Raw genomic sequence first — 18,616 nt, forward strand, 5'->3', positions numbered from 1 at the left:
GATAACTGTAATTAATTCTGTTTTTAGTTAAATATGCAGGCGTAGACCTTTAATCTGTCTTCATATTAACTGTGTCATGTGGCAAGAACAATGATTGCGACTTCATAAATAAAGAAAGCTTCACACATTCAAACCTACCTGTGGGGCACCATAACATTACAGTTTGTCATTTTACAAACATTTGCTCCTTCCCTGCACAAAGAAATGTTCCTAATACTTGTGTAGCACGTTACATTCTCAAAAAAATGCAAACTCCTCCCAGTTCTGATGGTAAGCCACACCCCCTCTTACCCTTGGTGCACCACACAGACTTGGGTTTCTATGGAAACTCTGCCGTTCTTATGATATGCCCCGCCCAGCATAAAAGGCAATGCTTCACTTCTACACGACTTGGACATATTCTTTTGTGGCAATCTGCTCCATTTTTAAAACTTCCTCTTCTGTTTCCAAATTTTTATTTTCAGACTTCCCTTTCCGTTTCTGTAGATTGCGTTATCGTTTTTTTTTTTTTTTCTTTTCTTTTATAAATTCTTATTCAAGTTCCTCTACTGCTCTGGCTGTGTATGAATTCACACCACATCCTACGCTAGCTGTAATGTAAATTTTCAGCTGGCATGTAAAGCTCGGGCCTCTTTTCAGGTTTCCGTGTCTGCAGTTGCTGTACACTTTGCTCGTCCACATTTGGGTCAGCACCTGGAAACCAAGCTAGCAGTATGTACGAAACCACAAGCATAGCAGAGTAATATAATATTTACACAAAGTTAGAATGGAGATGAATGGTGATGAGTAACTAGAAGAATTAAATAGAGAGACTTGTACTTCAGACTCTTTTGATGTCACTGTAAGAGCCATTTTCCTAGTTATAGAAGATTCATTAATATTTTACTAGATGACAATGCATTATCTATGGGAGGTTCCTATAACCCCCATAAGTAGGATTGTATTGGTATATCCTTGCCATTTCTAACAGCTTTGAGTAAACCTTATTCTTCAGTTAGTGACAGCCTTGCCATGTGTGAGGTGTAGAGGCATACGGTTTTAAATCGTGACCGTGCCCGAGGGCCTACGGGCCTTTTGAGTGTGCGAAATAACTCTAAGAAAACAGTTTTTATTTAAATACTGTACCGTACGCTTAAGGCGTACAGAAGAAGAAATTAAGAACCTTTAAGTATAGAAGAAGATTTAAGTACAGAAATAACTAAAGTTTCTCAAGAACAGCTAAGTTTAGAGAAGGTACATTTCTCCTCCTTTTATTCTACATGTGTAACTATTTTTTCTTTATTCTTGTGTGGATTATTTGCCTTTAACTTTCACTAAATACTTTTAAAACAAACTTTTGGACTGAGAGATTTCTTTTGACGCGAGTTTACCCGTGCTGGATCTCGCCTTATGCTTCGGCGGCCACGGTCACGGTGAAGCAAAACCTCATCTGTCAGAAAAAGTGATGCTCGACCAATCTAAGCAGACGACACACACGTTGAAAGAAGCTTTGATTTCGGTCTGTACTAAATAAACCAAATATATGCAGATTATTAAGACAAATCATGGCAGAACAAGCCAAAAAAAAAAATACTGCAATGACATCAACCCAAAGACCAAGCACAGTGAGGCTGACTGGCGGCCAACCCTTCAAACAGAATTAGGTTCAACGCAAAAAAAGACAAACACTTTGCAAAAGTTTAATCATTTTCACTTCATCTAAAACTCAAGAAATGAAACGGCGCACCTTTCAAAGCCGTAGCCGTACCGCGCCCCTTCGTATAGCTCCTGATGAAAGCCAAACGGCCCGGACGCCTTGGCAGCTGGTCTTATGCAGGTCTTCCCCCAAGATGCTTCCAGCTGTTTGACATTCTCTATGTGTTGCCTCACTGCAGCTGGAGTCTTGCAGTAATCGCAGGATTTTCCACAGAGGGGTTTCTCGTCCCCAAAATACTGAGCGATAGCAGCATGGCGGCACCTAAGAACAAACAGACAATTCCAAAATTGAGAGAGGAAAAGGGATAACCTGTCAATACTAATACTGAACCCCATTCCATGTTGTTTTATACGCTTATTACCGTACTAAGATTTACATACAGAACAATATTTCAGATTTAATGACCTGCTCAGAACTGCAAAGTACGTTCATGCTGGAGACTCAGCTGACACTTTGTGGTTAGGCCAGGAGGTCTCATTACTCATGAAGTGAAACACATTTATTGTCAGCGGGGCTTTAGCAAAGCTGTTGCACATACATACAGTGGGTATAGAAAAGAACCCCCCCCCCTCGAAATATTCCCTTTTTTTTGCTTTACAGCCTTAAATGAAAACACACAAACTAATATTTCTTCTCAGCTTTACTTACTCAATGCCACCTCTAACATCCAAGTGAAAGATACCACAGCTACAGTTCAGAAAAATAATAAATCAAAAACAAGACCTACTGAGATTAATAAAGGATCCCCCCCCCCCCCCAATGTCAATGTCATTTTGTTGACCCCCCTTTTGCTTGCGTGAAGCGCTTCTGAAATTGTTGTCACCTGCACACCATTAATGACCACTCTTTGCCATCAAATCCTGTAACTCCTTCAAAGTGGCCATTGGCCTCTGGGTAGCCTCTCTTACCAGTTTCCTCCTTGCTCTTCCATCCAGTTTGGAGGATCCAGGGAGGGTCCTAGTAGTACCATTTCTGTACTATGGACTTTACTGAGCTGCTTGGGGCTGATAAAGCCTTTGAGATTTTTTTTGTCTCCATCTCCTCCACAACTCTATCCCTGAGATCTTTTGAAATTGGCCTGCTAGCCACAGTCAGTTGTTTGCTGTCAGTTGCACTACCAAGGAAGGGAATGAATGAGCCAGGAACAGCTTCACTAATCACACTCATTACAACTGAGCACAGGTGGAAGGAAGCCAGTAACCGCAATGGAGATGGTGGGAACTTACACCTGAGTGAGTTTTTGGGGGTCCTTTATTAATCTCTGTATTTCTTGTTTTTTATTTTTTATAATTCTTCTGAACTGTAGCTGTGATATCTTTCACTTGGATGTTATAGATTGCATTGAGTAAGTAAAGCTGGAAAAAATATTAGTTTGTGTGTTTTCATTTACGGCTGTAAAGCAAAAAAAAAAAAAGGGAATATTTCAAAGTGGGGGATTCTTTTCCATACCCACTGTGAATGTGTCTTGAAAAAGAACTCCAACCATAGCGCTATTTTTACCGAGTAACTTTGTTTTCCAGCTTTCACAACTAAAACTTGGAAGAGGGTGCTAAACTCCTGAAACACAACTTTTGCTCCTCGTTTTCATTGCTAGACAAACAGATTTAAGGCACCATATAACAGAAAGAGGACAGAAGAAAAGGACACTAGAAGGGTTTACCGAGTCATTACAGTCTACAGGTGCTGGTCATAAAATTAGAATATCATGACAAAGTTGATTTATTTCAGTAATTCCATTCAAAAAGTGAAACTTGTATATTAGATTCATTCATTACACACAGACTGATGTATTTCAAATGTTTATTTCTTTTAATGTTGATGATTATAACTGACAACTAATGAAAGTCCCAAATTCAGTATCTCGGAAAATTAGAATATCAAATTAAGACCAATGCAAAAAAAGGATTTTTAGAAATGTTGGCCAACTGAAAGGTATGAACATGAAAAGTATGAGCGTGTACAGCACTCAATATTTAGTTGGGGCTCCTTTGGCCTGGATTACTGCAGCAATGCGGCGTGGCATAGAGTCGATCAGTCTGTGGCACTGCTCAGGTGTTATGAGAGCCCATGTTGCTCTGATAGTGGCCTTCAGCTCTTCTGAATTGTTGGCTCTGGCGTATTGCATCTTTCTCTTCACAATACCCCATAGATTTTCTATGGGGTTAAGGTCAGGCGAGTTTGCTGGCCAATCAAGAACAGGGATACCATGGTCCTTAAATCAGGTACTGGTAGCTTTGGCACTGTGTACAGGTGCCAGGTCCTGTTGGAAAATGAAATCTGCATCTCCATAAAGTTCGTCAGCAGCAAGAAGCATGAAGTGCTCTAAAATTTCCTGGTAGATGGCTGCGTTGACCTTGGACCTCAGAAAACACAATGGACCAACACCAGCAGATGACATGGCACCCCAAACCATCACTGACTGTGGAAACTTTACACTGGACCTCACACAACGTGGATTCTGTGCCTCTCCTCTCTTCCTCCAGAATCTGGGACCTTGATTTCCAAAGGAAATGCAAAATTTACTTTCATCAGAGAACATAACTTTAGACCACTCAGCAGCAGTCCAAAGGCGAGACGCTTCTGACGCTGTCTCTTGTTCAAGAGTGGCTTGACATAAGGAATGTGACAGCTGAAACCCATGTCTTGCATACGTCTGTGCCTGGTGGTTCTTGAAGCACCGACTCCAGCTGCAGTCCACTCTTTGTGAATCTCCCCCACATTTTTGTTTCCCAATCCTCTCCAGGGTGCGGTTATCCCTATTGCTTGTCCACTTTTTTCTACCACATCTTGTCCTTCCCTTCACCTCTCTATTAATGTGCTTGGACACAGAGCTCTGTGAACAGCCAGCGTCTTTAGCAATGACCTTTTGTGTCTTGTCCTCCTTGTGCAAGGTGTCAATGGTCGTCTTTTGGACAACTGTCAAGTCAGCAGTCTTCCCCATGATTGTGTAGCCTACAGAACTAGACTGAGAGACCATTTAAAGGCTTTTGAGTTAATGAGCTGATTAGAGTGTGGCACCAGGTGTCTTCAATATTGAGACTTTTCACAATATTCTCATTTTCCGAGATACTGAATTTGGGACTTTCATTAGTTGTCAGTTATAATCATCAACATTAAAAGAAATAAACAATTGAAATACATCAGTCTGTGTGTAATGAATGAATCTAATATACAAGTTTCACTTTTTGAATGGAATTACTGAAATAAATCAACTTTGTCATGATATTCGAATTTTATGACCAGCACCTGTATAAAACAGAGCACCACAGAATAGATTCATAGATGGGAAAGGCACAAGGTAGTGTTGCTCATATGGGGTTTTCCTCTTTCGATAGTATGTCCTGCTTGCTATACTTATATACTTTATAATAAAATAAGAGCACAGAGACAGCAGATCAGGAGTTGGGGAGCCTCCCCGTATACTGGATGAAGGTTCCAGTGTTTCAAAGTAAATCGAAATGAACATCTGACAGTTACAGAATGGTTTCTCGACACTTTTATAGAGGGTTTTCAGGAAGGACAATTGGTGGGGAGGAAATGAGCTAACTGCGGTGGGTTGGCACCCTGCCCGGGATTGGTTCCTGCCTTGTGCCCTGTGTTGGCTGGGATTGGCTCCAGCAGACCCCTGTGACCCTGTGTTCGGATTCAGCGGGTTGGAAAATGGATGGATGGATGGAAATGAGCTAAACAGAGGCGAGGATGATCTTAGAAGCCGGGGATGAACTGAATCGGGGAACGGAAACTGAAGTCATCATGGCGAGACCCGACGTGAGCTAATTCAGTGGAAATGGAAGAGAAGTCTTCTGTAGTGAGTGCCCTGGCGGTGGAGACGTGAACGTTGTTTCAGGAGTTTTTTTGATCGTCCGTCTTTCTATTGATGAGAAGGAAAGAAAGGCATTAGTGATCCACTTTAACCCATTATCTTCTGTTCTTTCACACCCTATCAAGCCTCTTTGGCTGTCCTCTATTGAATATGTGACAACTTATACACAGCTATGCTACAGTATATAGGGTGGTCCAGATCTAACTATGCAACATTTTAATGCAATGCAGTGCAATAATTGCATAATTATATCTGGACCTGTACATGAAGCATAGATACCTGGTTTGTAAATATGGGGTCCGTATCTTTAAATAGGTCTGCACGGATGTGGAGGGGCTTGTGGGAAGTGTTGTGTGGCACTGTATATATAAAACCGGAAGAGAAGGATGTGGCAGGACTTTCATTTTCATCAACATGATCATTGGCAGCAAATAAAAACCCTTTGTGAACTGGATAATCACAGGAGAAGGTTTTTCTTGACACGGTTTCTCTCTAACCACAGGACTACCACTGGCCAGAACGCGAGCTCATTCTTGATAAAGCCAAGCCACTGGTTGTGCAGTTCAACAGCTCAATGGTTAGCACAGCTGCCTTACAGATCCAACTTCCGAGATTGAAGCTGGACAATGTTGGTGTACGATCTGCATGTCCTCACAGGTGGCGCAGTGGTAGTGCTGCTGCTTTGCAGTAAGGAGACTGTGGAAGATTGTGGGTTCGCTTCCTGGTTCCTCCCTGTGTGGATAGCGCTTTGAGTACTAAGAAAAGCGCTATATAAATGTAATGAATTATTATTATTATTATTATTATGTTCTTCCCATGGCTTTCTCATTCCCACACCCTAAAGTTGTGATGGTTAGCTTAAATGTCAGTTAAACTGCCCCAGGCTCATTTCAGGGACACCCTTTGGACCTGCTGGAGGTAGCAGTGAAGGAGAGAATAAAACAAAACTGAGTAGTAGTAATAATAATAATAATACATTTATATAGCACTTTTCCCCATGAGTGCCACTGCAAACAATGCTGCACGTCATCCTCTCTGTGACACACGGACAGCTTTCAGCCAACAAAGTGTGTCAAAAAAAACACTACTGGGGCTCATTTATACCCCCATGCCTTACTCCGGCTGTGGCTGCGCTTTTTATCTGGGGCCAGGTTAGAAGTCTTCCTTTCCTTTTAGCAATTCTGGTAAACTAATTCATAGGTGATGTTGCGCAGAATGGGTGGCACGGTGGTGCAGTGGTACCGCTGCTGCCTCGCAGTTAGGAAACCTGAGGTTCGCTTCCCAGGTCCTCCCTGCGTGGAGTTTGCATGTTCTCCCTGTGTCTGCGTGGGTTTCCTCCCACAATAGAAAGGCATGCAGGTTAGGTGCATTGGCGATTCTAAATTGTGTGTGTGTGCCCTGCGGTGGGCTGGCACCCTGCCCGGGGTTTGTTTTCTGCCTTGTGCCCTGTGTTAGCTGGGACTGGCTCCAGCAGATCCCCCGTGACCCTGTAGTTAGGATATAGCGGGTTGGATAAAGGATGGATGGATGTTGCGCAGAATGCGCCTCCATTTTAAGAAGACGACTTCACAAATTTGCCAATTCCTTTCAATAGGAGACTTTAGTGACACCTTTTGTTGGCTAACTAAAAAGATTACAATATGCAAGGGCAACTCAGGCCCCTTCTTTAGGCAAGATGTAATATAGAAACTGGAGTTCCCTGTGGTTATATACACACTAGCGACTGGGAGCCCGATTGAATCGTGCTACAAATTCTACGTTTGTGAAATCAATACTTTCTCTGCAAAGAATTATTTGTTTTTTTAAGTCCCTGAAATGATTTTGTTCTAATATATAGATTTGAGCAAATTTTGGTGTTTCACCCTCTCCGGGGTGCAAGGGTCCAGATTGATGGTATATTTCGCCATGTATTCTGTAACAATATGGACATTGGCCTGGAGGCAGGGATATTTGTGCGCCCATGGATGCACAGGCTAATGCACTGTTGTACTTTCTGATATTTTATATTTGTATATTTTATACAAAATATATTTGTATACTTTTACATTATACTAAGTTATTGTCTGTTTTTTCCTGCATTATTATCAATCTTTATTGTTTTTTGTATCAGTATGCTGCTGCTGGAGAATGTGAATTTCCCCTTGGGATTAATAAAGTATCTATCTATTTTCCAAGTAGTGCTTGGAGTTTGGGTCTAAATATGTCAACAGGTTCTTAAACCTGTCAGGGTATCTGTAAGGGTTCATTCGAACTCGACCTTTATGGCAGCAATTGTATTCTCCACCTTGCTGGTTCTCACAGGTGAAGTTGAATGAGTTGCAATGTTTGCACAGGTTGTCAAATGCGCCAGAGTGGTGCTCCGGAACTTCGTCCTCAATAATATCTGTGTGATTGCACATGGCAATGCTGTGCCGCTGAGCATTTTCATGCCGCAAGGCACGGGCTGCTCGATGTCTTTCAATCCGTGCTGCATTTGCGGCTGCTCGAGCTTCTTCAGTCGCTTGTGCACAGCTGGCACGATTTCTTTCAGCGTTAGTAGCATTTGTAGCCGCACGCTGCTCATCCGTTTGTTGTGCACTTTGTGTATGTCTGGTCACATTAGCAGGTCTACGTTCGTCAGTCATGTGACTTCGTTTCCTACGCATCCTTTCCGCGGCTGCTGCTGTTGTGGCTGCGTTGCGATCGTCACTCATTTTAGATCTGAGATCGGCTAAAATGTAAACGATGACCGCTGTTAATACCCAGCCGTCATTACTCATGCTTCTAACTTGTATTGAGTCGAGGTATTGACGTGAACACCATACATATGGATACTATCAAATTACTGTATATATAAGGACTAGGACAAGTAACAACACTGGTAAATCTTTAAGTGAGACATCTCAATTGTAAAAAATTAATAGACCTCTTCAGGCTAAGATTGATTTAGCAAGAGAGGAGAACAATGTATGGTCAAGATCTTTGCATTAGATAACTGTCCAACAAAGTCTTTTGAAGTTTCTGATGAGTTTTCCATACAATGTGGATCTGTAGACAGGTTACCTGTGTCAGTCTGAGAGATGCAAACAATCCTCATACCTGGCCATAAAACTCTTGTCTCTGTTCAAACCATTTAGAGAAAAGCTAAGCAAAATGACACCTTGTACTGGCTAACTAAAAAGATTACAATATGCAAACTTTCGAGGCAACTCAGGCCTCTTCTTCAGGCAAGACACCTAGTATTTCAAACCATGTTGTAATGTATTCCATTTTAGCATGAGTTGGACTTCCCATTCTTTTCTCTCTTGCTGTGTTCTGAAATGGGAAACTTTGAAATGCGTACAGTATTTGAGATATATCAACAGAAATCGAGCTGTCCGGACAAATGTCCTTAAAGAACAAGTGTGCCAAATTTGAACAAAAATCAATCCACTGTGAACCAGGCTGTTTCATGTGGACTGACAAACAGGGAGATTGCAATAAGGGGCATTTCATATTATATACGAACACACCTATAAAAAATAAAAACAACTTGTTCCAGTTAGGGACTTCAGGCGGAGTGGTGGCTCTGAGGCAAGGGATCTGCACTGGCAATCGGAAGGTTACTGGTTCAAATCCCGTAAATGCCAATAGGGACTGTGCTCTGTTGGGTCCTTGAGCAAGGCCTTTAACCTGCAATTGCTGAGCGCTTTGAGTAGTGAGAAAAGCGCCATATAAATGCAAAGAATGATTTCTTAAGGGAACGGTTTAAAGCATTTTTAACTCCACTTAGAAAATGGCATCCGCATGGTACCCTGAGCCACATCTTCTTGGCAGCCGGTAAAGTGGCGGCATTAACTCTGTCTGGGGTGAACCTAACTGGCTGTGTGTTTTTAGCTTGAAGCAGTTTCCCCAGATAAAATGAACATGCGAGAACATGAAAAGAAATCACACAAAAGCACAGAGGAGGGTGCAAATACATAACCTATATACCAGATATACTTGTGGATAAGTCGGGTCTTGAAACCCCAAAAAATTGATCATAAAATAAATAAATAAATAAATGAAATTAGACCCCGACTTATACGCCCGTTCAAAAATGCGATTATTATTATTATTTATTTTTTTACATGTTTTTGCTTCCTCTAGTCTCACACCAGTTTCTCGGACACATAGAATTTTGTTGCAGCAGCGCAGTTACCAATGTCTTTTGCCACCTTTCATTTAAAACCAGCTTCATATTTTCTTCTGATTGAACGCTCCATTGTAGATGAGGGATGCTCTTACGATAAAGGAGTACGAGGGTGTGAGAAACACAAAAAAAAAAACAAAAAAAAAAAACACAGAATTGCATCGGAATAGTTCGAGTATTACCGTGTGGTCACGTACGCACCATACATAGAAAGAAAAGTCCGTGTGCTTTGTGTTTCCTCTCTCAGGTGGGCATTAGCATATCATAATCTCTTGGACCAAGAGCGGGAGTTTTCCGCATTCGACTTATACGACCGACATTATAAAATACCAGAAATTATATGGTAAAAATGAAGCCCCGACTTATCCGTGGGAGAACTTAAACGCAAGAATATACAGTATAGAAAAGTCAACGTATGTATGTATGTTCCAGCAACACTTACGAATGGCCAGAGTGATTTTCATGAAACTTGGTACACGTTTCTCATTGGTCGACTAAATATACTGTAGGGTGAAATCAACCCTAACCCACCCCCTTTCTGGGTCGGGTGGGGGGTGATCTTGCAGTCTTGTATGCATGCTATCATCCAGTTGACACTCGGAATGACCACCAGAGGGCGAACTGGAGGTGACTGCCAGCGTTCTTTATGTTCGAGTTTCACCGCCCGCCTGTTGCTTTTGAAATTAAATAGAGTGGGCGTCAACTGGATGATAATGTACATACAAGACCGCAAGACAAGCACATTAGTAAAGCTTCATTGTTTGTTAATTTATTTTTAAAGTATGGCTCTGAGGCTAAGGATCTGTGCTGGTATCCAGAAGGTTGCCGGTTCGAATCCCCGTCACTGCCAAAAGAGATCCTACTCTGCTGGGCCCTTGAGCAAGACCCTTAACCTGTAATTGCTCCAGGGGGCGCTCGCTGTACAATGGCTGACCCTGTGCTCTGGCTAAAAGGGGTATGCGAAAACTAACAAATTCCTAATACAAGAAATTGGATAAGGTGAAATAAAGAACAAAAAGTGTTGTTTTTTTTTTTTTTAATTATATTTTTATTAAACAATTAAAAAAAACCAAAAAACACTATTTTCCTCCTGGGCAATGCCGGGTATTTCAGGCTAATAACGGATTAAAAAAAAAAATGCTACAGAAAAAGATCAACAACATTAAACATGTCAGCCACTCTTGGTTGTTTACCTTTAAGAAATTAGGCTAACATTTCTAACATTTACTGGTTTCCGTTTTATTTAAAATGTTTCTTAAAACCACAAAGAGGCTTCACCCTCAGCAGCGAGCCTGCTACAGGAAGTTTCCGTTTTCCTACTAGTGCAGTCGTTTCACAAAGCTCTCTCTGCACAGGACAACGTCCCAGAGTGCGGGTTATCACAACAGAAAGCCTCCCCAAAGGCCACTGGTGCTGTCGGCAACACACAGAGAAATCCTCCGCTTTCCAACACACTTACTGGACACTCAATGGGAATTCAGAGACAAAAATCATATTGCAGATTTTACAGCAGATCCTAGCAGCCATATAAATGACACAAACCGCTTAAAGCGAGGGGTCAGTGAATGGGGACCACCCCACCCACACAAGTCATGAAAACCGTGGAGCGGTTACAAATTTAAAATAAACACACCACTCATTTGGGCCAAGCTGGTCTAACTTTAGCTACAGATGTCCCCGTCTGTCAGACGCGATAAGCCGCCTCTCACCTCTGCAGTTATCCTCTCCTCGACCACCCACTCCTCTTTCCACCACCCTCTGATGTCAAAAAGGGTAAAGGCGGCACCGGGACACGCAGCCTCGGCTTTTCCTGAAGTCTTTTAGGCCAGACCTTCGGCGATCACAATTTGCCAATCACACGCCTAAACTCATTTGGTCATTTCGATTAACCTGCAACGGGACAGTCCGCCAGATTAACAAATTTTCCATTCTGTTCTAGGATGTTCTTCTGTCCCCCACATCCCAGAGTTTTTTTTCTTGTCTTCTTAGGGAGTGAAAGCTGGGGGTCTGTCAAAAAAAACAGGGCCAGTTAAAGCCCACTAAGGCATTCCTTGTGTGACTTTTGGCTGTACAAGAAATATATTGTTGTTATTCAAAAGTCGCAGCTAGAACTTTCCATTATTTGGTGACTTATTATAAGCCACGTGAGTTTCGAAACCCTGGGGTTCACATAAGCCTCCATCACACTGCATGACCTTTCAAATGATTTTCAGTTGCAGCCTTCATTTACTCAAGTGTGGTGAGTTGGGGGCTGTCACAGAGAGCTGCTGTGGCCGCCACCATTCACACAGCTTGACATCCCCAGACCGAACTGTGACTGGCCTATTTGATCTTGTCCTATATATGTTGTAGGGGTGGGCTCACGTGTGTGACAGCTGGCACCAAAGGGCTGCTCACTGAAGAGTACAATCCATACAATGCTGTTGAACAGAAATCTAGGGATGTTATTCTCAGACTACATGATATGCTTGTGAGACCACATCTGGAGCACTTTGTGCTATTCTGGTCACTACACTCACTGGGGCTCCTGTACCTCTAAGACAATACACTTTTATAAATTCTCAGGGTGACTGCTCTCTTATTAGCCAACTCAGAAGTTCTCCTCTTTTTGTAATTCTTGTTGTACAGTAATGTTTGAGGGGTTTGTTAGAATAGTCCTTGAGCTTCTGTAAAAAGCAGCATTACAGAGAGAGTGAGAGAGAGAGAGAGAGAGAGAGACGTTATTAATCCAAAGGGGAAATTCACATACTCCAGCAGCAGAATACTGATACAGTTAGGTCCATAAATATTTGGACAGAGACAACTTTTTTCTCATTTTGGTTCTGTACATTACCACAATGAATTTTAAATGAAACAACTCATGCAGTTGAAGTGCAGACTTTCAGCTTTAATTCAGTGGGGTGAACAAAACGATTGCATAAAAATGTGAGGCAACTAAAGCATTTTTTGAACACAATCCCTTCATTTCAGGGGCTCAAAAGTAATTGGACAAATTAAATAACTGGAAATCAAATGTTCATTTCTAATACTTGGTTGAAAACCCTTTGCTGGCAATGACAGCCTGAAGTCTTGAACTCCTGGACATCACCAGATGTTGGGTTTCCTCCTTTTTAATGCTCTGCCAGGCCTTTACTTTCAGTTGCTGTTTGTTTGTGGGCCTTTCTGTCTGAAGTTTAGTCTTCAACAAGTGAAGTGCCTGCTCAATTGGGTTAAGATCAGGTGACTGACTTGGCCATTCAAGAATTTTCCACTTCTTTGCTTTAATAAACTCCTGGGTTGCTTTGGCTGTATGTTTTGGGTCATTCTCCATCTGTATCATGAATCAATTTGACTGCTGTATTTAGCTGGATTTGAGCAGACAGTATGTCTCTGAACACCTCAGAATTCATTCGGCTGCTTCTGTCCTGTGTCACATCATCAATAAACACTAGTGTCCCAGTGCCACTGGCAGCCATCACACTGCCTCCCTCCACCGTGTTTTACAGATGATGTGCTATGCTTTGGATAATGACCTGTTCCACGCCTTTTCCATAATTTTTTCTTGCCATCATTCTGGTAGAGGTTGATCTTGGTTTCATCTGTCCAAAGAATGTTTTTCCAGAACTGTGCTGGCTTTTTTAGATGTTCTTTAGCAAAGTCCAATCTAGCCTTTCTGTTCTTGAGGCTTATGAGTGGCTTGCACCTTGCAGTGCACCCTCTGTATTTACTTTCATGCAGTCTTCTCTTTATGGTAGACTTGGATATCGATACGCCGACCCCCTGGAGAGTGTTGTTCACTTGGTTGGCTGTTGTGAAGGGGTTTCTCTTCACCATGGAAATGATTCTGCGATCATCTACCACTGTTGTCTTCCGTGGACGTCCAGGTCTTTTTGCGTTGCTGAGTTCACCAGTGCTTGCTTTCTTTCTCAGGATGGACCAAACTGTAGATTTTGCCACTCGTAATATTGTAGCAATTTCTCAGATGGGTTTTTTCTGTGTTTGCAGCTTAAGGATGGCTTCTGTCACCTGCATGGAGAGCTCCTTTGACCGCATGTTGTTTGTTCACAGCAAAATCTTCCACATGCAAGCACCACACCTCAAATCAACTCCAGGCCTTTTATCTGCTTAACTGATAATGACATAACGACGGACTTGTCCACACCTGTCCATGAAATAGCCTTTGAGTCAATTGTCCAATTACTTTTGAGCCCCTGAAATGAAAGGATTGTGTTCAAAAAATACTTTAGTTGCCTCACATTTTTATGCAATCGTTTTGTTCACCCCACTGAATTAAAGCTGAAAGTCTGCACTTCAACTGCATCGGAGTTGTTTCATTTCAAATTCATTGTGGTAATGTACAGAACCAAAATTAGAAAAAAGTTGTCTCTGTCCAAATATTTATGGACCTAACTGTATATCTCTTATATATATTTCTCTTCTGGTTCGTCCTGCTTCCACTTCAAAACCGGTCCAGCCCACACGCAGCTGACACGACATTTCTCGATTCCTATTCGTCGTCTTCCATGTCACACACTATACTGGTCTGCTGAGCGTAATACATCCAACAAGTACTCGAGGTGCTGCCACAACAGTAAAGTAGCTTTACCACCTTTGCGGGAGCCACCTGTGTCTTTACAACAGCTTCTTACACAGCAAACATCAGAAGCTAAAATTTATTGTGAACACATTCAAGAATACAACTCTTCTCTAGCGTTTACTTCCATGGGTGCACAGATAACCTCCTGGCCACGGACTATACTGTTTAAAATACACGGGCAAACTTATCACCAAATCTCTCCACTGTACGCTAACACTTCTACCTCTCCAGGATATGGACAGTTGTATTTTTTTGACACAGCGCAAGCTACTTAAGTACGATTACAAAATAAAGCAAACTCTGTATGCAGCGAAAATGTACTTCTCCAGCTAGATTCCATGCTCAGAACCATCAACCCCTTTGCTAAATCATCCAAACACATGCATGAAATCGCTCAGTCCAATCCAACAGCATCTGTACGAATGGTTTTCAAGGAAAACGCTAGGCAGGATTTATGATGATACAATGCCACTACATGTCACACCGACGTTGCAGCGATTTTCATCGGAGAAGATGGCGAAACGCCTGCCGAAAGGAACCTTTGCATCTATCCCATTGGCAACTCCTGTAAACAGATTTCCACACTCAATATGAATTGCGATCCTATGGTTTACCCACTTTTATTCCCTTATGGAGACATTGGCTGGCACACAGATTTACAACATGTTCCCAGTAAAAGAACCGTCAAGCGAATAAGGCTTACTCAATGCCAATTTTACGTGTATAGATTAGCAATGAGGAATACATTTAGTATTTTGCACTACAGCGGCAAACAACTCCAACAGTACATCGTAGATGCGTATGTTAAAGCAGAGGGCGCCTGTCTCAACTATCTCAGATTACATCAACAAGATCTGCGCGTCAAACTATCAGACGCACTGCAAGCAAACACTGAAAATAACGTTCGTGTAGGCAAAATGATCATATTACCGTCCACATTTCCAGGAAGTCCAAGATACGTGCAACAAAACTATCAGGATGCCATGGCCATAGTACATAAATTCAGAAAGCCTGATTTATTTATCACTTTCACATGTAATCCTGCTTGGCCGTAAATTCTACATGCACACTGCGTCTTTCAAGAAGTATTTCTTTCTTCTTGATTTCTGAATTCCTTTCTCACCGTTTTCCGTTCCTATTCTTACACCGCCGTATGCTACGGCAGGTGTCGGCTAGTATTAAATTAAAGACAGATAATAATGCAGGTATAACAGACAATAACTTTGTATAATGTTAATGTTTACCATATAGTGTGGGGGAGGAACGATCTCCTCAGTCTGTCAGTGGAGCAGGATGGTGACAATAGTCTGTCGCTGAAGCTGCTCCTCTGTCTGGAGATGATCCTGTTCAGTGGATTCTCCATGATTGACAGGAGTCTGCTCAGCGCCCGTCGCTCTGCCACGGATGTCAAACTGTCCAGCTCCATGCCTACAATAGAGCCTGCCTTCCTCACCAGTTTGTCCAGGTGTGAGGCGTCCTTCTTTATGCTGGCTCCCCAGCACACCACCGCATAGAAGAGGGCGCTCACCACAACCGTCTGATAGAACATCTGCAGCATCTTATTGCAGATGTTGAAGGACGCCAGCCTTTTACGGAAGTATAGTCGGCTCTGTCCTCTCTTGTATTGCAAGTCCAGTCCAGTTTATCATCCAGCTGCACTCCCAGGTATTTATAGGTCTGCACCATCTGCACACAGTCACCTCTGATGATCACAGAGTCCATGAGGGGTCTGGTCCTCCTAAAATCCACCACCAGTTCCTTGGTTTTGCTGGTGTTCAGGTGTAGGTGGTTTGAGTCGCACCATCTAACAAAGTCCTTGATTAGGTCCCCATACTCCTCCTCCTGCCCACTCCTGATGCAGCCCACAATAGCAGTGTCGTCAACGAACTTTTGCACGTGGCAGGACTCCGAGTTGAATTGGAAGTCCGATGTATATAGGCTGAACAGGACCGAATAGAATAGAATGCCAGTCAAATGGCTAATACTACTCGACATGACCAATTTTTAATTTATTATTCACACAGGACTGCAAAGCCCCATTTTCAGCAGCCATTCTAAAGGGGAGCAAGGCTGCCCTCTGAGTTTATTTACTTCTAGTTCCAAGATTACCATAACGCTTGGATAGTACCCCTTTAAAAAATTGGTATCGCGGTACCAGTAGATGTATACCACGCACCACTAATGTGCACACATTATTCTACTACATATTAAACAAAACCTGCACTGGCTGGCTGTCTCTGAAGAAAAAAAACAAAAAACAAAAACGCTGCTCTCCATGCGGCCTGCGTTTGGGTGGGACGCCTCTCTGAGTGTTTCTGCACTACCTACTGCCCAATATAAAAGCTGACCAACATTGAGAATGACCCACCATGGATTTCCAAGGATGAAGAACTTTTAGTAGGCGATGCCCACTTGGGACTCCACAAGGTTACTGTCACAGAAAAATAAGCAAGCCATTGTGAACAGAGGTAATGAATAGGAATCACATGTACAACACACACCGGTTCTTTTAACAATGCTGGCCTTTTCCTTCCTGACACCTAATTGAATAATTAATAGGTTTCCAAGGTGCCCAATTGCAGCAACAAAGAAGCGAGACGCTGCAGATTATGGGCATTAAGTTTTAATTTAGCCCCCTGGTTTAGCTCAGTGCTCTGCTCTTTGCGCTAAAGCAAGAGGTTTGAGATCTGATGGAATGGTGCTCGGTGTGGAGTCGACTCTGACAGGACTATGAGGCCTGACTAGTGTGTTATAAAGGTTAAGTAAAACTTGCTTTGATTTGCATGTTCTGTTATCCTTCTAAATTGCTTCTGTACACTTTCTGGATCTAGAAAGTGGTGAGCCCACTACAAGTCCCAGCTCTGTCTAATAAGATTTATTGCCCAACCACAGTGTATTGAAATCTAACATTTTTACTTCCTTCATTTACTTACACTAAATTTCATCTGCCATAAAAATCTTGCCAAGCCATATTCTGCCCAAGTCCCTCTGCGATGAATCGACTGATTTTCAATTATCTCACATTCACATTCTACCTAGCACTGACGTCTAAGGGTCACCATATGTAACATCAGCTAATTCTATTAAGGTTTTTCTTACCATAACCCTCTGCTTCCTGCATTTTAGCTAATTCTGTGGGCATCTTCACACTACTCCTTGAATTCCCTCTTCTTTCAGGTTGATACAAAGCCTGGGACCTTACCAAAAACATTCTTTTATATAATATAATGTTATATATATTACATCTTCTTATATAATACGCTACAGTGGCTGTCCGTTTGTCTGTCCAGGATTTTAAATCACCTGTAGCTCACAAACTGTTTGAACTATTGACCTGAAATTTGGTACACATATACTACATGACGTCTACTGTCCACTTTTGGGGGCGATGATTGACCTTCAAGGTTATTCCTCTTCATATATTTTTAAATTTTATTTTATTGTAGAATACAACTTTCAGCAGTGGCCAGCAGGGTGGCCGTGTGGCGCATGCGTATGGGCGCCGTTCTCATTCCCTACCACCTTTGCCGTCACTTCCCCTACCTCTTTATATCTTAAATCATTCTCGAGGCAGATTGAAGACTTAAGTGAAAAATTAAGGAAAACATACTAAGTAATTGCAACACAAACACTGACTTAAATCAGTTTTAATGCAAAAAGATGCCGAAAAAAGAAGAGAAGAAGCGGGCCGCTAGGGTGGAGAAAAGAAGAGCTGCTCAGGAAACAGCAAGTGCATCAACCTCTGAGCAAACGAATGCTAAACGTACAGAGAAAGAGGAGGAAAACTAGGAATGGTCAAGTCAAGTGTGTTCACTGCATGTTATCATTACTGGTCTCTATTATAAAAGGAAATCCTGGGACGAGACTTTCTCGGAGAGAATTTCAAGTCCCGCGAGACGAGACTTTTTGCCAAGAGATTTTGACAAAGTCCTGCCCTCCTCTCAAACATTGACAACCACGGCCTACGGTCCACTCGCTTCTCATTCGTGTGAATGCTATTGTCAGACACAGTTCCTGCACTCTCAGCTCCAAGCGACAAAGAGTAGAAGACAAAGTAGAACGAAAAGTGAAATCCACATACACGAGTGGCAGAGATGCGAAGTGGCTGGCGTGCCCACGGTCCACTCACTTCTCATTCGTGTGAATGCTAGTGTCAAGACACAGTTCCTGCGCTCTCAGCTCCAAGCGACAAAGTAGAACGAAACGTGAAATCCACATACGCGAACGGCAGAGATGTGAAGTGGCTGGTGCGTAGTGCAGGCCGGGGGTTGGCGAGCGAAGCCCCTAGTATATATAAATAAGGATATACCCCTAATTGTTTCCTTTTGTTGCCAACTCCTAGATTTCAAGCATTAAAAGACCTGCTATACA

The 18,616-nt window shown here is 42.4% G+C and overlaps 1 protein-coding gene across 3 annotated transcripts in view; it reads right to left on the bottom strand.

Annotated features, from left to right (window-relative positions):
* recql5 (RecQ helicase-like 5) overlaps nt 1-18,616 on the bottom strand; it is a 99,696-nt gene that overhangs the window by 33,277 nt on the left and 47,803 nt on the right. For all 3 annotated transcript variants that reach the window (XM_051918941.1, XM_028819768.2, XM_028819769.2), the window contains one exon: nt 1,727-1,957. In XM_051918941.1, the coding sequence (XP_051774901.1) occupies nt 1,727-1,957 (231 nt within the window). The remainder of the gene's footprint in view (nt 1-1,726; nt 1,958-18,616) is intronic.

Source organism: Erpetoichthys calabaricus, chromosome 14, assembly GCF_900747795.2.
Source record: "Erpetoichthys calabaricus chromosome 14, fErpCal1.3, whole genome shotgun sequence".
NCBI lineage: Eukaryota > Metazoa > Chordata > Cladistia > Polypteriformes > Polypteridae > Erpetoichthys > Erpetoichthys calabaricus.